At 28.3% G+C, this 26,298-nt stretch overlaps 1 protein-coding gene across 1 annotated transcript in view; it reads right to left on the minus strand.

Moving 5' to 3' along the window:
- Positions 1–236: 236 nt before the first annotated feature.
- Positions 237–26,298, minus strand: part of LOC106619349 (Down syndrome cell adhesion molecule 1) — a 146,808-nt gene continuing 120,746 nt past the window's right edge. The window contains 8 exon segments of the mRNA XM_070108539.1: positions 237–4,010; positions 8,257–8,323; positions 11,273–11,431; positions 11,512–11,692; positions 11,751–12,058; positions 13,950–14,087; positions 17,819–17,974; positions 20,900–21,112. Of these exon segments, the coding sequence (XP_069964640.1) occupies positions 3,935–4,010; positions 8,257–8,323; positions 11,273–11,431; positions 11,512–11,692; positions 11,751–12,058; positions 13,950–14,087; positions 17,819–17,974; positions 20,900–21,112 (1,298 nt within the window). The 3' untranslated portion in view covers positions 237–3,934.

A 26,298-nucleotide genomic window follows, 5' to 3' on the forward strand; every position in this document is an offset into this window, starting at 1 on the left:
AATCTTCGATTTTGATAATCAATAAAAAGTACTGATATTAAATATTTCTAAATACATATTACAAAATCATTTATAACATTTTTTGATATAATATTTATGTATATAATAAATGTATCACTTTTCAAACCAAAAATAATACAAACCTTTAAAAATAGCCTTCAAATCAAAACTGACATAAAATCATTTTAAAAAAACCCAAAATAAAAAATATCTCTTAAGAAAGAAAGAAAAAACAATTATATTTTAATTGAAAAAATCAAAGTCATATATTATTTAGCAAGTAAAGCATTTTACATTTTACGAAAAAAAATTCGAGTACAGCTTAGCGGTTAAATTTAACATCAGAAACTTGTTTATCACGTAAAGCTAAGAAATCTTAAAACATAATACATAGTATAGTATACGCAATGTAAAATATATAAATTAGAAAATCGAAAAAGTAAGCAGACGCAAGAAACACACTTTAGTACCTATGCATTTTGAAGACATAAAACCAAAAGTAAAAATTGTTTAAAGCTAACTAACTAAAGTGAGTTTTTCGGTGCAAAAGTGAACAGTGTGTGTTGTGTTTGGAGATATTTTGTATAATACAAATTACAGTGTTAAAATTGCAACGTTGCTGGGTTATATTTGTGTAATGGCATTTCTTCAGTGCATAAATTACATGTAAAATTGAAAATTTTATAAAAACCTTTTATAAATAATTTTTACAATTGCAAACTGAACATTTAACGAGGAAGCGAAGTTTTGCATTAAATTTTTGCTTTGTCTTTGTAGGAAGAACTTGAATAGTTTCGAGTAATTTGTGCGTGAAACTTTTTTCGATACTTATACAATTTAGTTTATGATTACCAAAATAAATATAGTGTTTTAAAGTTATAAGCAGTTGCAAATAGTTATGTGCATTGCATTTTTTTAAATCAATTGATGAATAATGCAAATTAAAAAAAAAGAAATGGAAGAACATTTTAAGATCTAAATTGTAGTATATATCGAGTCTTTATGAAATTTATAGTGAAATATTCAAAACAACTTTTATGTGCTTGGCAGTTGAACAACACATCAGAATAAATTACGAATTATGTGTGAAAATTGAAAATTCACTAATTTCATAAAGTAAAATTTCATATTTGTAATTTAAAAAACAAAAACATTAATAGAATATCTATAGATATACAGCCAAGCACCTTATTCAATTACAATATTAAGAATTGAATTTGTCAATTAAAAGAAAACTGTCTGCAAATATTTTTAATTATTAATTTTTACTCTCATCAATCTTTACAGATTTACTTATAATTAAGAATTAATGACTTCCTTGTTTACACTAGCAAACAAAGCTTATATCACTCATGAAAGAATTTTCAAATCGCGTGCATTTCTATTTAGTAAAAAAGAAATATTTTAAAAAATTTTATATTATCAAATTCTTTTCTTTTTAATTAAAATTAAATTTGTATATCTATTTTACCAAAATTTTGAGTCACAATGCAGGATTGAAATTAATAGTGATTTATAGTGCAATATTTTTTACTTGTTATTATAACCAAAAAAAAATTTTTTTTCTACGATTATAAGCCGAAATGTTAAAATTTTACTCTCCGCGACAATATGCCAGCAGAATCTTTGTTTTAGTTAAAAATATTATATATAAATATTTCCTGAAAACACAAATCTCTTTAAATAAAAAAATACATTTTAACTAAATTTAGACATTTTTTTAAATTATAACTTAAATTTAATAGGACACAAACAGCGTCTTGCTATTTATTTTGTATATGCAATACATGTTGGCGAAAATAAACTATTATAAATGTAAATATTAATTTAAAAAATGCAAGCTCATAATAATTTGAATTAAAATTTACATAACTTGCTTTGCAAAATGGCAAATTGATTGTATACTTATCAAATATTAATAATAATATTTATACGCGCTGTTTAAAAAATTTATTGAAATTAAATAGTGTTAAAATAGTTGAAAAAATGTATTTTTGCTGTAGCAGTAAGCAACAACAACTAAACAAATAATGTAAAACCTAAACAGTGAGTAAAAATAGTAAACAAAGGAGTTAATAAATTTTCAGCAAACATTTTGCACAACACTTATAGTTACGTCACCTAAGTGAATGTTACTGTAAAAAATGGATTAAAATTTGGCTATGTCAATAAATTTCATAACTTTACATGACATAACTTCTTAGTTATGTCAACAAAATGTTGTAAAGAAAAAATTATTAATTTCATTATTTTTGAAAGAGTGCGCTAAACACTTAAGAGCAATAATTATCTGCGTAAAATTTTGTTATAAAATCGAAATCACTGCATTTTACTTGTTATTATTGCATTTTAGTGCATTGTAAAATATTTGCGCAAGCGGTTTTCACAAACTTGAAATTAGATCACCAGAATAAACAAATTTGCAGATGCATGCAAGGAAACCCTTTAAAAGCACAAAAATTAAGTTTGCGCAAGCTCTTGTAGAAGCCAGTTTGCACAAACTTCCCCAAAGCTATTTCAATTTATGTTGAACTGAATTTAAGGCTTTGGATATATACAAATTATATACGATAAAAAATGGTTCGCGTAAGCTTTCCATACATAACGGTGAAAAAGGGTATCTAAAAGAATTTCGCAAATATAACACAATATTGTGTTAAAATTCGAAAACAAAAATTATACACTTGCCGCTAGTCTTGTGTATGAGATTTGTCTTCTCTGTAGTGTGTTGTTTAAATTTTATTTTTATGCTGACTTTGTTTGCATTTTCACTTATTTAACTATACATAAAAATTGATGGCTTATAAAAACGCTTTTGTTGCAACTGTTCTCTCCATTTTCTTAACTGCACTTTCAACTAGTTTATTACAATAAATGCTTGATCATTTCATATGTACGAGTACTTTGTTTCGTTTGCTTTTTTAAAAGTAAAATTTGGTTTTGTTATAAATTTTTTTTCTTGTTTTTGCGTACAGCAAATAAACACAAATAATATACATTGTATTTGTTGCTGTTGCTGTTATTGTTTGTAAAATATTTACTGGTGTTTTCGTCTTAATGAAGTAGTTGTTTCGCATGCCGCTCTGCTCTCTTACTTGCATGCAGAATTATTTGCTTAATTTAATTTTCATTTCTTTTTTATCAGTTTCTTTTCACATAGAACATTTAATTATAGTAATAATAATAATATATGTATATATATTTTTTCGTTTTTTTCTTGTTGTAGTAATATTAATAATATAATTGTATGCATATTTTGTATAATATAAATATGTTTCGTATATGTATGTATGTTTCTGTAGTTATGTAATATTTTCCCTCTTCAAATTTCGTCATACAACTCCTCTGCAACTTTTTTTACTTTTCTTTTATAATTTTATGCATAACTTTTTCGTCATCATTAACTTATTCGTTACGTGTTTAATTTTATAGAAAAAAGGGAGAGAGTGTTTTTTATTTAGTTTTTCATTTACATTTACTGTGATGTCTCTTGTGATATTATTATATGTTTGTCTCTTTCGCACAAATGACGCCCGTGTATCGTACGTTTCCCGCTCACACACTTCCTCTCTTCTTATCTTATAATGTGCTCCCTATCTCCCTTACGCTGCCTTAACTATGGTGAGAGAGTTGAGTTTACTTCAAAATTACCGTTTACTTGTGCTCGCTATCTCTTGCTAACTATTACTCACGCTCTCTCTATCTCTCTTACTCTAAGTAGAACGCTCATACGCTACATAACTCTGCTCTATGCACCGACTAATCCACTGAAAGAAATTATTTGGTATTTGCGTTGCTTTTGCTGCAGCTACTCTGACTAGTGGAGCTTGGGAGGTTTTACATTCATTCTTTTTTCTTCATCTAATTGTGTTGTTGTTGTTGTGCTAGTAAATGGTGGTGGTGGTTGTTGTTGATACAGCTATCGGTTTACAAATTACACTGCCATAGTATCGTAGGCTGTGAATCCTGCGCCACTTTGTTGTTGGAGTTGTTTTGGACCGGCTTCGTTTCTATTTTATGGCATTGGTTTTGCGAAATATTCGAAAAATGTAAAAAACGTTTATTAGTAAAAAAAATCGTGTACATTTTTCGTGCTATATGTTCTAAATGCGGTGAATAAATTACAATTGTATGATATGATAGATTTAAGTACTTCAATATTAAGCTCATTCATAACTCATTATGTTCGTATAAATATTAGTTTAGTTAATATATTTTACTCGTTTACATTTATAAATACAATTACGGTTTAAAGGTTTGGTAGTATATCGTTATATTATATAAAGTGTGTATTTTAAGAGGCGACGATTTTTTTGAAAGTTGCACTTTTATAGTTTAGAATTTATATTGAAATCGAGATTTATCAAGAACATGCCTTATGTCTTGTAGTTAAAACTATAAAATACAAAAAACTGCAATAAAATAACAGATTTGTTATTTGGAAGTGAGAGAAACAGCATGCACACCTTCCGGTACTGCTGCTTGCTACAAAAAATAGAGAGACAAAACATGTTTTAGTGAGAATATGCTAATGGTAGTTTATATTAAACTAGTTTCTTTAATTGTAAGAGAAATATCCCATACATATTTGTAACTCTATTATTTTATATATGAACCACAAGTTTGAATACCACATATCGGATCAGTGAACAAAGTTTGCCCGCTAGTAGGATGATATTTCGGCAGTTCTCACTAAACAGAGATATTTCTATTGGCCGCAGAAGAGTTTGGAGTATTTAAACGAAGTCTAGTCTAGAAAGTAGAATTTGATTTAAAAATGTAAGAAAATTGTATTTCTATGCAACATTCGAAGCCTCTTAAAACCTTTTCTGGAAAAAAATGTATATATAAGTATAATTATGATATTTAAAATGATGTTAGACATTTTCTTATAACAATATATTTTACTTTTTTAAATATAAATTTCTGAAAGAAAATTAAGCGCTCATTAAGTTTGTATTAGAAAGATATGAAATATGGTTAATATCATATAAAATGTTATTTTGAGTGTAGCAATACATTTCATTTGCTTTGCCTAAGTGTTCCGTGTTAACAATTGTTATTTATTCAATTTAAGTGGTGTCAAGTAAGGGCTAAAAATTAAAAAAAATTATATATAATCTTATTTTTCCAATGCTTTTTTAAGCTCAACTCATCGATAAAGAAAAACAAATCAAATTTTGTCTCTTTATTTCTCCAACAATTTTCTTTCTTTCTGTCGAATTTTATTGAGTTTTGTATTATATAGAAAACAAACATCTGACGATTGATAGAAATAGTAATAAAGGGGAATGCCAAGGAGTTTTACTATATTGTTTTTTCTATCCTTTCGCTTATGAAGTATCTTTTGGTATTGCAATCTTTGGAATCGAACATTCGATACAGACAAATGAGAATGTTAGAAAAACTGAAGAACTTAAGGATTCGCAATCAGCTGGTTGGATGACACCAGCTTTATGACTTGGTTCTGTTTTTATGCCATGTATGCTGTACACAGATTTATAAATACGTAACGCAGTACCAAAAACATGAGATAGTGAGAAAAAATAACAGATAAGAGAAAAGAGAGATTTAGCTTTATTTTTACATTAAATTTTTTAATTTATTTCATTTCAAAAATATTCTAACTCAAGTGGTAAATTATCGCATTCAAATACCGGTCTTTAGGGGCACACTTAGTGTAAAATGTTTGGAAAACCGATTTTAATATTTCGATAGTTTATACCTTTAAAAATAACATACTAAAATTTCAAATCGACATCCCAAATAGCTTTTGAGTTACGCCATTTAAGAAGTAGCCACTCAGTTCAGTCCGATCATCATGAATTCGTGTCCTGTATATACTGACTGAATCAGTTATTTGATCAGGCCAAAAGCGATCAAAAATTTGCCGTAAAACTCTACTTGTTTAAAAACGCCGCCATTCTGTCAATTTTTGATTTTTTATATCGTAGGTCATTGTACGGAGGATATCTTCTAGTTTAACGAGAATTTTTTAATTTTATATTTCATCCACGGAAGTAAGGATTTCTTAGCGCCAATCTCGTATAGCTCAAAAAATATTTAAATTTGTATTTCACAAATTTCACTGTGTATTCTTGAAACATACATATATGAATATACCCTGAAAATTTTAAAACCATTAATTTTAAGGTTTAACGGTGTCACACTAGGTGCACCCCTTCAATTCTTAAAATCTAGGCATTTGATTGCATTGTTTCTATAGATTATGAGCGCTATTTATTTTGAAGTTACCTATAGTTTGTGGAAAGACTTTGTAAGGAATAGACATGTAAAGGCATTGAACTCAGGCAAGCAAAGAAAAGTAAAAAATTAAAAAGGTTTTCTGTAGGTCTGTGATTTCATATGATTTTTCGATTGTAACGGAATTTGTAAAATTTATATTTTTTCCAAGTTGACCAGCATTGTTGCATTTCCGATATATAACATTGTATGAGGAAGTCCAATTTAATTAACACTGACATACATTTTTATTTAAGAGAATATGAGAACTATAATCAATTCCAAATCAGATAAAACAAAGTCAAAATGGGTTCTCTGATCGAAGACTCAATTTATCATGCAAAACTGTTCTAGTGTGATTGCAGTTATGAGTCTGATGGTATTTCTCTCTCTCACTCTGTTTATCACAAGTCTTTCAGAGAAATTAAAAATTGAGTTCACTGAGAAAATTACTTTAAAGTTTTAGGTTCCTATAAAAAGCGTTAAATAAATACGCAACAGAAAATGTTTTAATAACTAAAAATATTTGTAAAATAATTTTAATTATTTAACCTAAAATACAGTTTCGCTCCATGTGCATGTAAATATGTAAGCAAAGAGTTTTTGTATGAGTTTTGGAAACATACTCAACAACCAAAGCTTACATTGCAAATATTTTTATGTGTTTATATGCTGTTATTGGCATATATTTAGAAAGCACATACCGTTAAACTCCATATACTCGTACAATCGTTTATATTATATTATTAAAATTATATATATGTATGTACTTATTAGAATTTGGTAATAATCAAACTGTGATTTGCCGTTCAACTCAAACACAAAATACAACAATAATAATAAAAAACAACAACAAAAAATTTAACTTCAAAATTAAATATTTTAAATAAAATTACACACAAACATGCAAATAATACTACTCTGTTATTAACAAAACTAAGAGTCAAAAATATTTTACCCATTTAATCATATCTTACTATGCAGCTACGCATGCAAAGAACAAATAAACATTATATTATTTAATAATAAATTGTTATAGATTTGATTTATTATTATTATTTTTTTTTTTTTTAACATATTCACGCAATAACAAACTACACCATTTATAAATAATCAACTTACAATGGCCGTCGACTTTGGTGAACAATTACGAGTGGTTTTTGTAGGTAGTAGAAATTGGTAGTAGAAGTAGTTTACATAGTAGTAGAAGTGGGTGAGTTGTACATCAGGAATTAAATAAAAAAATATAACCAATAAAAAATTAATTTTATTATTAGTAGAAAATTTGTGCCATAACTTTAACAGCAATTTAAAATTTTTATCATCAAAATTTTAACTTATTATTATTAAATTTTAAATTCTTATTATTGCTAAATTTTTTACATGACTACTATTTAGGGTATTTCCTAAATAAATTAGTTCTCGATCATTAAAGAAATTTAAATATGACTGAAAATTGTTTTGAAATGAACTATAAAACATAATTATTTTATTTAAAATTTTATAAAATTGTGAAAATTTTGGTTTTTAAGGTAAATTTTTTAAATTGTTATATAAATTATTATTTTTTATAAGAAAAATTTATAATTTAAGGTATAAAGTACATTATTAATGATATTTTTTGTGCTTTATAAAATAATTAATAATTTTAGAGTTTACTAAAATTTTACAAAATTGTGCAAATACGTTTTTAAATGTTTAATTTTTTCATGTAATATATTATTTTTTATTTCAAAAACTTAATTCATATTTTAAATTGTGAAATGAGCAAATACTTATAATTTTTGTAATTTTATGCAATTAAGTGTAATAAATACACACTTTTTCTATATATTTGTGTCTTAAAATTTTTAACTTGGCCCAAAAAATCCAAACTACAAAAAAAATTATTACTTATTTTAAGCAACTGCAACTACTTTAAACGAACATAATTGCTGCATGTAAAAAATGTATAAACTAAAAATAGTAAAATTGATTTTTCATATTTCCTCTTTCGTGCCTTAAATACTTTACCTTTCAATCAGTTTACGCATTTCTTCGGTTGTACGCTGATCCTTTTGCAGTGGGGATCTTTTGACAGCTGCTAACATTTAAATTTTTAGTTTTTGTGCATATTATTGAGTATTGAAAATCAAACGTTTCCCAAACGTTAGCACAAATATATTTAGTTTCAGTATGATAAAGTTCCGAAATAATATGTTAAAAATAAAAAAGGAGAAAGAAAAGTTATAGAAATCAATAAATTAACCAAATTAAATTTTATGTAAATTCCTAGCAAGCTTACAATTGTAAACATTTCAAACACAATTTCAAAGAATTTTTCTAAAAGTCGATTTACAAAAAATATGCACTTTCGCATTTAATATTATTACCATAAATATGAAATATATTTTTAACTTTTTCACTTTAAATTAAATGATACCATATTTTATTTATTGTTTGGAATATATCAAACAGTTTAATTTTTAAAAAATTTCTTAAAATTGTATTTCCCCTTAAATATATTTCTTATGTGCAATTAGTTATAGTTTTTATGTAGCTTAAAAAATTTACAACAACAATTGTGCAAAATAAAAGGTTTTCGAAATTTATAAACTCAGTAGCAACGATTTTAATATATAATTGCTAATTTTGGATGTTTCGAAATAAATACATTACATTTTTTTGGGAGAAGTGAATGAACATTTTAATAATATTCAACCATATTCTTTTTTGAAAAGCACGTTGTATCAATATATTTGTTGTTACTCAACAAAGAAAATTAAAAAAAAAATTAAATAATATCGTTTTTAACCTAACTTTTTAAAAAAAAGCCTTTATTCTACCTTGTGCAAAATGAATCGAATTTTTTTTATTTGTAATTTTACTTTTTAAATGAGAAATTATTAATTTACCCATAATAATATGCTACATTGAAAAAAAATGTATTTTCACAGAAAATTTTGTTGGTAGAAACAAAGATTTTTGGCAAAACAAGTTTTCTTTTTTTCATAACATTTTTTTTCGAAAAGCAAATAGGCGTGTTATTTCTTTTATTAATTTTAATAAGAGATGTTTTTTTTTTCAAAAATGTAGTTAAGCTTATTTAAATAATGAATTTGTTTTGATACAAAAAATTTAAAATATATGAAATATAAATAATTAATCACCAAATTGTGCAACAATTTAAAATTTTATTATTTAAACAAATTATACATTTAATTTTATTATTATTTTTGTGTTGCAATTTGGAGCTTGTGAAATATTTTCAAGTTTTAATTTGAATTTTCCAATTCTAAAATTTTAACGCAAGAAGAAAAAAGGTTATAAAACAGAGTTTACAAATACTTTTTTTACCTTTGCTTGTAAGATAAGGAAATATTTTGAAAACTTAAATTTAAAAACAAAAATTTTTAATTTATCATATAAATTTAGTAGTGTCATGTATTCTGAAATCAAAATAAATTTACACTCGACCGAATTAATGGTTGTAGGTTCTTATATAATATATTAAGAAACTTGATGCCCATATTTTTTTCTATTTTTAAAGCTACAAAAAATAAATTGCTACAACTACACATAAATTTTACTAAATTAACTTAGACTTTTAATATGAAATGTGCATGCTGATGCCATATATGAGATGTGATTTTGTCAATAATGGTAATGATATAATAAATATAAACATGGAATTATTTGAAATAAATAGGTATGCTTAAAATTTTAAACTAAAACCCGTAAAATTATTTATTTTAGTGACAGACAATAAGTTGTTATGAACAAAATTAAAAAAAAAAACATAAATGCATGTATGTATGTATGTATACAAATAAAAGATATATTATAAAAGTGTGCTTGAAAATGAAATGAAAAGAAACGGTGCAAAATTATATGAAGTAAATGTTGAAAATAAACCAAACCGTCGTTGAAAAATATAAAAAAAAACTTTAACCAATTTGTATAATTTTGACAATAAATTAAACACAAATTATTTAGCAAAACACAGTATGAATATTGGAAAACACTTATATATAAATAAATTTCAAAAATCACAATTTATTTAGAACATGAAATGCATTTTTTAATGCTTATATGAGTAAACACATGACACTCATGCTATGATGAGTAACGATGTGCGGCGACAAATGATGATTTATAAACAGTTTGAAGTGTCGGCGGTTGAATGAGTGAAAGGCGGCAAAAAACTTTAACGCGATTCAATGCAGACTAAAAGCAGTCCGTACACATTTTATATAACAATTCGTGTTGCCAGACTGCTTTTAGTTGAAAATATAATATTTAGTATAAACAAAAATAGACTGTCATTTCTTATAAAGTACTTTTAATTATAAATAAATACAATACTTATTTAACATATGCATATGTATGTACATATATTTGAATGCTTAATAACTAAAACGCTTAAAACTCCATGAACATCGCATTTGGGGCTTATGAATAATGAGCAAACGAAATTTACCACGCGTTACGAGCATTTTTTAGGTTGGATGAGTGATATGATGATTTTGAGTGTGCAACTGAGAAATTTAAAATGTTAAAATTTTTTCAACTAATTTATGAAGAAATATTAAACTTTTGAATGCATTAAAGCATACACAAAAACATTTTTATAAAAGAATTGCGCTAAGAATGCGTGGGTGGGTAACTAATTTGAAAAGAAAACCAAAATGTTTGAGTGAGAAATTTCAAAATAACAACAACTTCAACATTTATAAGTTTTTGAAAATATTCCGATTGCTTTTCACTCACCCTCATTGGAGTCTTCTGCTAATATGATTGTATTATTTTTTCAATTAAATTATTAAAGACACAAAAATAGCGTATATTAGCGTAAATTTGTGTTAAGTACGAAAGAAAAAATATTTCGAAATGCATTTAGTAGTTAGACACTGCAAAATGCCGTTATACCGTACACAAAATAATTATAGCAATTTATTTCAATGCATATAAACCTTCAAAATATTTGACATAACCTCAAAAGCGTAATTTTTACTTCTAATTATCGCTTATCACTATCTCTAAAACTCACCACCATAATTGCCGCGTGGTCCATGATCGCGATCACATTCAGCTTCTGAGATTTCATTGCTCTCTTTGGAGTCGTTGAACGACGAGTTGCTCATATCGTGGTTGCGTGGTGGTGGTGGTGGTGGTTCTGGCGAGCCATTACCTGGATTACGTGCAGAACCTAATTAGTAGCAGTCACATTAAAACCTTCTAAAAATTCCCCCCTACTTTATCACCACCCAAACTTCAACATACACTTACCAACACTACGACGGCCCATGGAGCCACGTGAACCATAATGATCATATGGTGTGCCATATGGACCACCATACTGTGAACCGTATTGATCCTCTTCGGGTGCGCAATTAGCGGGATCATCATATTCGGGTCCGGGGCCGGAGTACAGACTGCCGCCTTGCGAGTTGACGCGTGTGTAACGGCGCTGTAAATTCAACATATGATTTATTTGAACATTTGTATTATAAATTGTTGTAATTCACATATTGATCTTCCTCGGCGCAATTGGCTGGGTCATCATACTCTGGTGCTGGTGTATAAATAGACGATTGTCCGCCTTGGCTATTCTTGCGTGCGTAACGATTGGCGCGTGGCATTGACTGTGAACCGGAACGTGAGTGTACATGTCCAGGGTGTCCGGGTGGTCCCATGGTGCCAGCGTGGCCGGGTCCAGGTGCGTGACCATTTTGGTGTGGGAAGGTTTGGAAATTCATAGCTTTGGTGGGATCCATTTCTTCACGGAAGCCGAGCAAGTGGAAGGTCGCATAGGGGCAGATTTCATCTTCCATGCCTTTTGTGTTGAAGTTTTTGTTTTTAGAAAATTTCGAATAAAAAATTTTGAGTGTTAGTACTCATCGATTTCGAAAATTTCAAAATATGGGAGTATTGTTTTTGTTTTTGGGTTTGAGGGTTTATGTTGTTACTGTTGTTACACTGTACTGTATTGAGTAGTTATATTATAGAAAATAGCATGCATAAATTTTTAATACATCTGTACATACATAGTATTTGTGTACACCATTACTTACTGTTAATATTTGTTAAATTCGGTAATCTTTATTTGAGAGCCCACAAAAATCCAAAACAAGTTAAATAATTTATTTCGAAATTTTTTTTAAGAAAACAAATAAAAGCAAAAAATTATGTGTGTAAATAAGAGCTCCGTTAACATCTTATACCTTTATGCAAGCGATACAATGTTTCAAATTAAATTACGGCCTTACTATTTTTATACTCTCGCAACCTGTTGCTACATAGTTTAATAGTTTTGTTCACCTAACGGTTGTTTGTATCACCTAAAACTAATCGAGTTAGATATAGGGTTATATATATATAAATGATCAGGATGAAGAGACGAGTTGAAATCCGGGTGACTGTCTGTCCGTGCGTCCGTCCGTGCAAGCTCTAACTTGAGTAAAAATTGAGATATCTTTATGAAACTTGGTAGACATGTTTCTTGGTACTGTGAGACGGTTGGTATTGCAGATGGGCGTAATCGGACCACTGCCACGCCCACAAAACGCCATTAATCAAAAACAAATAAATTGCCATAACTAGGCTCCGCAATAAGATACAAGACTGTTATTTGGTACACAGGATCACATTAGGGAGGGGCATCTTCAGTTAAATTTATTTTAAGTGGGTGTGGTCTCGCCTCTAATATGTTTAATGTGCATATCTCCTAAACCGCTAATGCTATAATAGCAAAATTCACTGAAAGCAAATGTTTTTAGCACTTCTATTGACGGTGTGAAAATTGTCAACTCCGCCCACTCCCCATATAACGGTACTGTTAAAAACTACTAAAAGCGCGATAAATCAAGCACTGAACAAGCCAGAGACATTAAATTTTATCTCTGGGATGGTATGAGATGACTTTATAGGAACCGCGTTCAAAATTAGACAGTGGGCGTGGCACAGCCCACTTTTAGGTGAAAACCCATATCTTGAGATCTGCTTAACCGATTTCAACCAAATTCGGTGCATAACGTTCTTTTCATGTTTCTATGTCATAGTGCTAAAATGGGCGAAATCGGACTACGAAAGTACTACTAAAGTATGCCACCTTGTGGCCAAAAATTATCTAAATCGAACCAAAACTGTTTAAGCCCCTAAGTACTAAATATGTGGACCCCAGTGCCTATAGTTGACCTTCTACCGAAAATATCAGTCAATCCACAAAGAAATCTGAAATGAGTATACTATTTGACTTTGCGAGAGTATAAAATGTTCGGTTACATCCGAACCTAGCCCTTCCTTACTTGTTTTACGATAAGTTAATTTTTTTAAAGCTTAAGCTTTTGCTTTTGAAGTACAACTTTTTTCCAGCAACCAATTTATTTGAACTAAGCACAGTTTTAGCTTTTAATAGCAGATATAATTTAAAAAAATTTTTTTTTTAAATTTTGAATTTTTTTAAAAGTTTTTGGAATTAAAATATGTTTTTAAGATACCCCTCTTACGACAAAAAATTATGTGATTTCTATTATTTGATTAGTTTTTTATTAGTGGCAGGCAATTGAAAAAAAATTAAAAGTACATAAAATAAAAATAATAAATAAACAAAATAAAAAAATAGAAATAATAAATAACACAAACAAATGTTTTCAAAATAAAAAAAAAATTAAGCATTAAACAATTAAAAACTTATTAAAGCCCATATCACCCATATTAACGCCTACCTGGATGTCTATAATGACACTGTACATCCTCGGGACCATAATGATTACCGTGCAATGGCACTGGTGGAGCCTTCAATTCCTCATACAAGTTAGTACGACGTGGATCCCAGGTAGAGTGATTTGAGCGTATGCCACGTGCTACTTGAGCATAGACATAACACAGCATAGACGCGCATAGCAGAACATGGCATAGCACAGCATGGCATAGCATAGCAGAGCATAGCACAGTCAATATATGCATACACGTGTTGCGTGACATAGGCCCATAGTTTTGTAAATTTACCGTAATATTTCATATAAACCGTTATGTATATGTTTACAGTGTGTAATTTGCGTTTAATTGAGTAAATGTTTCATTGTTTGTTTGTTGTCATTTTACATAATAAGTTTTAAAAAATTCAAAATATTAAACATGTTTTATAAAACATCAAGCGGTTGCAGGAATAAATCGGGATTTTGTCGAGGGTTGGGATTACAAGTAGGCAATTTTCATATGATGAACATAAAAATAAACAAAAATATACGATTGGTTTCAATTAAAATATTACAAAAGAAATAAGGATAGGGCTATTTTAATAATTGTGTGCATTATGAGCGGAACAAACATTTTTAATTCAAAATTTTTTTTATATAATTTAAATTTTGTTTCCGTCTTGTTATAGGTTTATATAAATAAATTTAAAATATAATTAACGCTAAAAGCGTTAATACCGTTAATAAAAGACTATAACTAGTAGCCCTACTAAATTTTTCATTAATCATAAGTACTTATCTATTTCGAGCTTCTATAATTCATAAGAAAGCTTCCTATAGATATGGTAAATCTTAGTGTCAAAAAACCCGATCATCCCTGACTTACAAAATTTTTCATTATCTATTTTTCTCTTAATTGCTCTCTAAAGCTTTAATCGATTGCTTAAGCTGAGTAAGTCAATTAAGTCATTGTCAGTCTGCGACGCGTAAATTCGATAACCCTACTGCGAAATTATTGAATTTTATAAAATAAAATTTTTTCGAAATATATTTCTAAAGTGGCCACTCAGGACACATTTTGTTACACTTATAATATAGCTTGAAAAAACTTTCCCGGAGATGACCTAGGATTTTCCTATAGGGGAAACATAAAGAAACTCGAAGCAAATAGAACGAACGCTTTTCGTAGCAGAAGTGATAAGTAGTGATGTTTTAAGGGCGATCAAATTATTTTATGTACCTCTTTCTAGTATCTTAGAAAGCGCAGCACGATCTTATTATATTATACAATATTCTTCGAACTTAAAATAGGAAACTTAATACGAGAATTGTTTGAATTGCAGAGTCGGAAAATTTTCGACGTTATCATCACTTACCACTCACCTTAGCACCGCAAAAAGCTAGAGAACTTTGTTTATCTTTTTTTGTGGTCATACTGTTCACTGACGAATCCGTGACGGTCGTATATAATCTTATGTTAAGCCAAAAAGTAATTGACACCCTCATTAACGCGGGTTTCAGTTTATGGATCCTATGATTAAGAACAGATTCAAAAGGCGACTTGTGTCGCTTGGTATACGATTATAAGGCGGAAAGGTTATGATCTCTGTGTATAAAATTCTGCATATCAGAATGTGAATATACATATTAGACAACGAATATAAAGTGCTCAGGAAGTATCTCAAAATTACCGGTCGTCTATGTTTTTGGTATAAATGGCCAATAAAAAAATATTTAACTTCGATTGAAGTGGACAAAATACTAATATACATATATACGTTTAAATGCATAAGTATAATATTTTTATGAAGAACCTTTGAAGTGGGGTGTGTCGAGAGTCAATGATGTTTGTTTTTTAATCTAGTCGATCGTCAAATCAAATATTTTGGAATAATTTTCACTCTAATTCTTTTTGGTTTATGTATATCCATTTCATATCCATTTCGGGTTTTGGTATTTCAGATTTGCGGAATCGGAAAATTGCCACGCCCATAAAATTCCGTTAAGCGAGAGCGTATAAACTGATATAACTAAACACTAAATTAAGATAAAAAATTGTTATTTGGTACAGAGGATCACAGAAGCGAGGGACACCTGTGGCCTAAAATTGTATTAAAGTGGGTGTAGACCCGTCCTATAAATAGTTTAACGTACATATTATCAAAGTCGCTGCAGCTAAATCAACCAAACTTGCTAAGAAGAAGTATTTTTAGCACTTCTTCATACACTGTGAAAAATGATAAAAGATAATATCACACAACCAAGATTAAAATAAATTTCACAACCAAGATAGAAGGGAGGGGTTTATAGGACTAGGTATAAAATTTGGACAATGGACGTGGAACCGTTCATCTTTTGTTCAAATCCTATATCTCTGGAACTACTTGACCGATTTTACCCCAATTTTGGGAGTGCGGTTACCTAAAAGTTCCTTTTTTACACTGGGAAACGAAATTGTGGTGAAAACCACGCTTAATTCCCATATAAAAAATTTTTATATTCCATCAGATGATTTCACTTCCCAATATACAAATCAAATATCAATGAAGTCATCAGAATTGTGCCCTCAAAGTATTTCAAATTACCTTAAAATTGTCGGAATCGGACTATAGCTTTTTAAGGACCAAGACCCCAAATATGTGGACACCAGTGCATATGGCTGATTTTTCACCGAACATACGAGTATCAATCTGTGAGGTCTAGTATTGAAATTTGAAGAGAATACTTTTGTGGAGCCTAAATGTGTAAAATAAAGTCAATAAATCCCTCAGCCCCCATATACCTAATATAAATATTTTCAAACTTCCGGTTGACTTTAACCCACATCTATTTAAGAAATCTTAATGAAATTCTTCGTGTATTCTCTTGCTTAAAATTGATGAAATCAGAGCATTACTTCCCCTAATCCCCATATACCTTATATTTGCTTTTTCAAAAATCCTCTAGACTTTATATCTTATATATAAGTTAATCTGCGCGGTAAGTTAGTCTGTCTTACTGAAATTCAGAGGGCCCTAATTTCTGGTAATGATATGTCCTAATACCAAAACTGGATAAAAGCGGATCAAAATATAATATTTCTAGCTCCTAGTATATACGTGCTTTATATAAGACAATTTATAAGTATTATATAAGAGTTTCAAACTTCTGGTTGGCTTTGGTTTTTTTAAATTACGAGAATATAATCTTTATCGTCTAAATATCTATAATGTCATTATTTCGTAGTGAGGTAGAGTGTTTAAAACTTACACAATTCAAAATAGTACTCTAGAGTATAATTGTTTGTGCAAAGTTTAAAATTATTTCTTTTTTCAAAATTTTGTTCCACTTATAATAAAGCAAAAGATACTACTTAAGACTACAAGTATTATCTAAATTTACTACAACATTTATGAAGCATGCAAGAAGTACAAATATTCAGCAAAAGGACATTACGAAATTTCCAAAAAGAAATAGTCGCATATTAAAAATGTAGCTTATAATTAAAGTTACATTGCTACACGGTAAAAAATTACTTTAAAAATTCATAAAAAGTGAGACAGTAGTAAGAATGAGTCAGAAATTAGCAAAATTCAAAATTTACATTAAGAGATTTAAATTTACATTACAGTTTTCGATAAAGAAATTTCTTAATTCATAAAATTTTATATTTTTTATTGTATTTTATTTATTTTTTGTCCTTTTTTACTTGCATTGCATATGCGTATGGCGTAAAGCGTATGTGAATAACTAAGAAACCAAAATTTGCATTCAAATTTACGCCAAAAAAAGCAACTTCGGACACTTAAAATATTGAAATCAAGATAACGGAAAAATCATTGGAAGAACAAGAGGATATTTGCTCGCATTAATAAATGTTGTAATTCGTAAATTTAGATGCTTACTTATCACTGTACCTCGCTTAATCCGGTCGCAGGTGTTGTAATTAGAACCGGGCACTGGTGGCAGCTTGCGATTGGGTGGCGCAATATAACCGAGCTCGTCACGTAAATCGGGTCGTCGTTTGTCCAATGTGGCGCCAGGTCCCATGGTCTGATTGTAAACTACATCGTCTAGAATTAATATATGATATTGCAAACTCAATATTGGGGGCACTGAAGATGCTTTTACCGTTTGACTTTCAATTGGTTTGTTTTCTAATTTCAAAACTTTCTTACTTTACTTCTGTTTTTCTTCTTTTGTACTGCTTGCAACCATTCGCTTTGACAGGTGCCTTCAAAACAGCTTTTTTTTTACATTTTTTTGGTTACAAAATCAACTAAATTATTTCGCACATTGCGTTACAGTCACCCAAGCGCACAAAATTGACTTACGTGCTACGATTTTTGTTTATTGCTAGTAAGTGCCAGAGTAAAAAGGAGAAAGAGTATGAACCAACGAACGAGCTTAAAGGAATTAAAATTTGTGCAAAACAATTTTTTATAAAAACTTTTAAAGCTAATTAAAGGTGTTTACATTTTTTTCTGCTCATTACATGTAATTTACGTTAAAATAATTTTCTGCAATATATTTAATTTTTTTTTTTGAAATATTTTATATATAAAAATATTGTAGTAAATAGATATTCCAAACTTTTTTTCATAAATATACCAACATACGTACATACGTTTAATTCAAAAATTACGAATAATATTATGAAATGTATGATTTATGATTTCAAACGCTATGCTTACAATTTTGTAGGGTAGAAAAAAGTTGCCAATTATTTCGAATTTCAATATAATTTTTCTGCTTTGAATTTCGATTTTTTAGAAAAGCATCTTAGTTTGGGGGTTTTGGGCGCATTTTTAAAAACTATTCAAAACTAAAAGAAAAAGAAATTCTAGTTAAAGTGTCAATGTTGTATAGAATTTGAAGTTTGGAAATTTGTGTTTTTGAGATAGTTAATTTTCAAAAGAAACACATACACAAATTTGTATTGGAAATATGGAGAAATTAACTTTGTATTTTTGAGTTGAAATAATCAATATAGAGAAAGAGTAAGAAAAAGTGTTCAATTCACAATTTAATATGTATGTAGGTATGTATATTATTATAATATAGCAACTAAATATACAGAAACCCATATGGGTCCTAAGGACGTAGAAACAGTAGATATTTATCTAGTTAAGAGTAGCTAAAATTTTCAACAAACAATATATTGGTATATTCATAGCAATTGACCAGCAGACATGAACTTTTTATTTTATTGTTACTAAACATAATTACGTACTTAATCATACAAAAAATAATAATAATAATGGCAAACGGATTTATTTTTATTTACACTTTAACTGTCAAACAAAGAATCTTAAAATTTCAAACCTTAGAAAGAACTAAATTAAGGAACTATCGAAAACTTTAGGCAAAACATTCTTAAACGCCGTCTTTTTTTCCAAACATTTTGTAGTGGTTTGCTCGGTTTTACTATTTTTAATAGGTAGCAACTCTAATTTAAAATATTTTAATTTTACTCACTAAGAATACTTTTTGAGAGCTTTTCTTTAATGCTTTATTTTTGGATTATTTGCTCAGTTTTAATTCTTCAATAGATGGCAACCCCAAAAGAAAATAAAAGGGGAGGCTTCAACAATTTCTAAATTGTTAGTTTTGCTTAAAGTGTTAACTCTTAAATTGAAAACTCACAAGGATGATTTTTTACAAAAGGTTCTTTAAACAATAACAAAGCTTTGAGCTACACACTAAAAGCTTTTAATTTCACAGTTCACAAATAAAATCCTCTAAAATGTTCTTTTCAAGTAAGCAGAACTTTGTGTACGAACGAATTTCTTCAGAACATATTTGTCAATGAAAAATAGTACAGAGAGTGAAATGTATTTTACCATATACAAGTAATCTCGCAACATGTTGCAACATAGTACAACAGTTATGTCATGAAAGCTTTAGCAAACCAGAGAAAATCCCTTCAATATAACTTTCATGTTGGACAAATAATACCGTTTCCTTTAGATGGAGAGAATGGAGAGATTAAACTGATTCTTTTGTGAGAGAAATATTCTCTTAAAATAACCCATACAAATTTGGGATTGATTTTGGAATTGTTTCAAAGTTTTCTATGAAACTTATGCGTAGCTTTTAAAGTAAAAAGTTTAAAAATAACTCAATTTGGAAGTAAGTAATAGGGTTAACAAAATCATAAAAAATAAATATTTTTTCCCGATTACTATGAATATACCAATATCCGTATTTAAAACATTTATTTTTCTAGGGGTGGGGATAACCAATTTGGTAATGAGATGACGTGATGGACATAACGTTTAACATTTAAATATATATAACTGTACATATATGAGTAATTATTTTAACATTTACATTACTACAACAACGATAAGAGTAAATATGTTTGTATATGTATTCAAACGTACTATAAATATTCTTTATAGGAAGTTAATTAGGGGTTCTAAATTTAATTCTATTCCGATTTCAAAACTTTCGAGGGTAATTTGAAAAATCAGAAGTGAAAATTGAAAACTGGGTGTTTCAAATGTTATTTACTGTTTTTAATGCTGCATATCTACCGTTATTAAAAGAATTTTAGGAATGTTCGAAATTTTCATTGGACCATTTAGTTTTTTCGGATGGTGTGTTGGCATATTTGTGTTGTTCTTGTTAACTATAATTAATTTTAAAATTGGCAGGAATTCATGCTAAGTATTATGTTTTATATACAAGTGTATAAGGTTAGTTACAACGAATATGGAGTGACATTTAACACGAGAATAATTATAAGAGTAAATATTTTTTACCGATTTTGTAATGATTTGATTATAATTAATTTCTTTTTCAAGCACCAAGTTTAAGCAATTTGGCGTTGAAAATTAGTTTCTAGTTTAAATTTTTCAAAACAGAAATAAAATATGAAAATCAATACTTTCCATATAAAATATAACAATATAAAACAAAGTTAATTATTGATATTATTATTAATAAAAGCACTTCGCTATGTACGCTCAAGCATAGGAAAATGCAAAACCTACAGTACACATCCTTTTGTCCTCCACGCAAGTCATCAGCACGGCGTCTGGAAAGCGCTACACATACAACAAGTATACCAACCGCTACCACAATGACAGTGGCTATTAAAGGCACCATAAAATTCAAGTCCAGCCATTCGGGCATCCAGGCGGGTAGGCGTATACGCGTATTCAGATTGCCTGCACCCCGACCATCGTCGAGTGGTGCAATGGTGCCTGATTTGTTCGCGTACATGGACAGTTTATAACGTAGTTTTTATGTTCGAATGTCATTTTTGTGAATACAAACCCATTTTGTGATTGTTTATTGCATATTTTAGTATATTATAGCGTTATTGCATGCATTATAGTATTGTTAGAATTTTGGAAATTGCATTTTCGAATATTCGAAAATCACAAATTTTGTTCATAACAATATTTATGACAAGCCAAACATTCAAGTAATTAAAATTTTGCTCATAGTAGGGTACGGATGCATTTTTACAAAGTATTTAATTTTTTTTATGTTTTTTGTTGTGTCGAATTAGGCGAAATGAAAACAATAACAAACATAAAAGTAGTTTTGTTTTGTTGGTTTGTTTAACGTAGTCATATTAAGCGCATTAGACAGAGAGAGTTTCAGTGATCGTAGAAGTTTGTAATAAAACAATGGAAAGAAAAAACGAAAAAAAAAGAAAATTCAATTAATAATATTCAGTGTATATACCTTTGTGATGATTGCCTTTGCTACGTAGAACACAAATAACAATTATCGCTATGATAATAACGAGTAGAGCAGCTACCACCGGTACAACTAAATTTAAGTTGGAAAGTATGATGCGTATCGTATCCTCGGCGGTTAGTTCGGGTAAGTCACGCGAAGGGGCAATTGTTCCTGTAACAACCAAAGTATGTAGAAGCGCACAAACATACACACACACACACAAATAGAGAGAGAGATAAAGTGAGAAAAGAGACACAGAGAAAGATAGAAAGCCCAAATTTGGCATTACTCGGTTAATTCGTCAATGCAATGTAGAGTATTTCGTTTTTCGAAATTATACTTATTTTTTCCAAACATTACTTTTATTCTATTGCTTTGTTTTTTTTTTGTCTAATTTATTTAAGTATACAAAAGTTGAATTCGAAATTTTTGCTTGTGTATGTATAAGTAAAAAAAGTCTAATTAATAAGAGTAAAGAGTTTAAAACGTGTAACGCAGAATTCGTAGAAAAACATGTAACTTTAGAAACAGTTGATTTGAATGGCACAACACATACATTTTAATTGCAAATAGTTCGAAGAGCGAAAATTAAGCATAGTTTGATTGATTGGGTGATTGAACAACTTCGTTAACACGAAAAATATTGTGAAAATATTTAAAGCTATTAATTCACTATATTACAGTTTTAAGTAAAGATTAAAGTGAATTTTAATAAAAAATTAACATAAATTTTTTTGCATCTCCAATTATCTAGTATTCAGCAAAGGACATTTGAAAAAAATTATTTACGCAAGTTTATAATTTAGCGATTTAGAACATTTTGAATGTTTTTAACATAACTTCGAATTTTCGAACACTAACTTCGAAATTTCGAACATGAATTTCGAATGTGCGAACGCACAATGCTTATATTTAAGCATTTTGAACTGTCAATTTCTACTTCACACTATTAAAAATTACTTTTTCCATAATTAAAATTCACTTTACATATATTTTAGTTAATTCTAGTAAATGCAATATTGCTAAAAACACTAATTAATTATTACTAAATGCAATTTGTTTTTTTTTTTTTCATTTTTTGCTAACTAATGCTAATTGTAATATTCATTAAGTATTTGATTAAAACTATCTCAAACGTAAGCAAATAACAGCCGTAACTTTAGGTTATGCAAGTAAATTTAATTTGAAACTCGGCAAACTCGAACAACATTCCTTAATTAAAAGTTATAAATATTTTGCTTTATACATATTTTTATGTATGTATGTATGTAGATTATGATAAATATTTATTTAACTTATTGTTTAAATAACGATTTAATTGATAGTTGTCGATAAATATGTTTTTGATGCGTGGTAATTTTTATGTATGTATGCAGGTATGTAATTAATGTATGAATATTTCACAAATGACAATGTATGTGTATGTTATATATGTATATATATATAAATATATATAAATGCATTAACATTTATACATTTACGTATATACATATATTTATGCATGTAAGTGTGTTATGTCAAACTAAATAGTAATCGAATTATAATCGAATTCAAATTTGTTACAAATCGAGATAAAAATACTCAAATTGAAAAACGAAATAAACTCAGAGAGACGCAGTGAACTTCTTTCTTCTGTTCTTTATGAAAATGTATTCATTTTTTTCAATGATGCAAATTTTTTTATGGCAGTAAAAGAATCTTGACACTCATTTGTATGTGTGTAGGAAATGGAGGTTGAAGCAGCGCTTTGGTTGTTGCAGGTAAAAACAATCCCTTCGTTTACATTTTTTATTTTCATAAATTAATATATTATTCGAATATTAAATAATGCTCTAAGTATTCTTGGAACCCCAATACAAATAAGGCTTAAGCTTTTCTAGATGAAAAGCTATAAGGTTAGTGTTGATGTTTTGCTTCTAGGTGTGATCTAGAATGCACAGCGATTTTATGTTTAATAAAATATAGTGATGCATAAATTTAAATAACGAAAAAGGAAATATAATAAGTAGCAAGCTCAAATGGAAAGCATATGTTGTTGTTCTATTATTTGTTTTGGTTTCTCAAATTTTAAAATTATGGACATTTTTTTAAACTTAACAACTTAAGAGTATACCCTTTTTATTAAGGCTCTAAAATTACGCTAATTATGTCTTGTTTTGATTTTCGACATACAGGGTTGTATTTCATATTACACTAAGTAGTATTTCAAACTATACAGATTTTAAACAAGCATACTATCATTATTGACTAGGGCTAAGCACAGCGTAAAGGGAGTATTATTATATTGTATAACCCGAAACTTGTTAAGAATCTATTTTTATTTTTTAAAGGTGTTTCTTCAGTACTGTTACGAATTACTCACTCAAACAGTGAGGAGAAAATATGTTTTCAAAACCATACCTGAAAGATTTTTATATATTCATTGAGATATTCATTTCGGACAGACACCATATAGTTTTGCTATCAAAATGAATGTATAAAGTTTCTAAAGCGATTGAAAAATATTTAACGGAAAATGCTGTGTTTTAAAGACTTAGACTAAAACTGAAATTTAGAATAAACCATGTAAGTATGGTATATGCATAAAGTGAAATCTTGAACAATGTACAAAAGTGGAAATGACAAAAGCAGTAACTATAATAGTTTCAATTCGAAGCTACTCCCAATATATTGAAACAGAACACACATAACTATTTTGTTGTTTGACATAAACAATATCGTGTCTTATAGTTGTTAAGAAATTTTTTTGTGATTCGCATTAGAAAGGGATTTGGTTATTTACTTCCCAGACTTTTAGTAAGCCTTCAAATCGAAATTCATATTTGTATGATTTATACGATAAAGTGAAAATTGTCGTACGTAAAAATTTCTAAGAACTGTTTTTTTTTCAATTTTCCACGAATTTTGGTTTTCGAAATGTTTAATTTCTTCACCAATATGGTATAGTATTAGTATTAAAAACAGATCATTGGAACAGTTATATGATGACTTTTCATGCAAATATATATATTTACAAAATTCAACGAGTTAGCCTTAAATTTTTCTGTGGATAAGTTCCATTGAGCATCTGAAGTTAAAATTATGTAAAAACAGTAACAGTCGACTAAGTTATGACATTCCAATACCATTCGGGGCTATGTAACCGATGCGGAACCGGATTTATAACTAGTTAAGATATAAATAGAAAAGTTAACAACAAATCTCAAGGGGAATAAAATTAACATCAGGAAGAAAAGACTTGACTCACTTCCATTCAATTCGGTTTCTTAATTTGATGAGGTAGGCTACATAATAATGCAAGCGATGCAAGGACGTCAATGCACATTTTCCCAAAACTATTCATAGTTTTGTACAATTTTAAATTATAAAAAATAATTGAGGATGTTTTTTTTCATACAATTGTTTTAACACCTTTTAAAAAATAGTTAAATACAGAATATGTATTCACTTCATGGCACAACAACACGACTTTCACTTTGTAAAGTTAAAAAAAAAAAAATCTATTAAAAATTAATGAGGCTCAAGAATACTATGAGAAAAAATTACAAATTAAATCAAAAAAGCATTTCAACAAAAAATCAGCTTGAAAGACAATTCGACTTTTGCTTGTTGACTTTTTCGAACTACACAAATGCTAGACCAGATAGATACTTTACGTTTTTTCTAACATGATATATAAACTTTCATTTGGTGTAATGGTGGCAGTGGTTGTGGATTTCTATAAAATAAATCATAACTTATTTTAAACAATTTTTTCTTTAAATTTACAAGTTGAACGTGAATTTGGGTGATTGGTGAGTTGGGGATAAAAACAAATTGCATTTACGCAATAAAAATTATAGATACCATATTTACGAGTACGAGCAATATGCGGTCAAACGCAATATTTTCAGTGTTTTTCTACATTGCATTACTAGTTTGTACAAAAATAATAATCGAAATAAATAAATAACAAATATATATAAGCATTTACACGAAATGCTGAATAAAAAATGAATTACACTTTATGCAAAAAATAAGTACGGAAAACTAAAATCCTTTAGCATTAAAATTTTGCATAAAAAATAATTCTTTTAGCGAAAAATGTTTATATAAAACTGATAAGTCGCTTTTGAAATATTTTACAAAAATTAAAATATTGTATTTCATAATTTTTTAAGTGCTTAAGTAAACAATTTTTGTACATGGCAAAATAAACAAAATAAGTTATTTGTATAAAAAGCAAAAATTTACTAAATTCAACTTTGCATTTCTTTGTGGTGAATTATCATGGGTTCAATTATTTAACAATTTGGCATTTTTTAAATCTTGCATTGGCAGACGAGTTGCAAAAACAAAGCATTCAGGTGCTTTCATCAACTAGCAATATTTGATTTACTACAATTTATATCCACAACAAACTCGTTTTTTTTGTTATTTGCATAAGTGGTGAAAATGCTGCAGAAAAGTCAAATTTTAAATCATAAATTAAATTTATTTCTGCTTGCGTACTGCAAAAAAAAAAAAACAATATTTAAAAATATAGAGTTTTTTATATTTTTCGCTTTTATTTTTTGTTTTAACAAAAGTATTTTATTCTTGTTGCAATAGCGCAAAATAAATCGGCTAAACTTTAATTTTTGATAAATTATAAATTTTTTTCAGAATTTCAAGTTTTTGATTTTCATTTCTATTTTCACAACGAAATATTTATTTTTTT

This window comes from Bactrocera oleae, chromosome 4 (genome assembly GCF_042242935.1).
Source record: "Bactrocera oleae isolate idBacOlea1 chromosome 4, idBacOlea1, whole genome shotgun sequence".
NCBI lineage: Eukaryota > Metazoa > Arthropoda > Insecta > Diptera > Tephritidae > Bactrocera > Bactrocera oleae.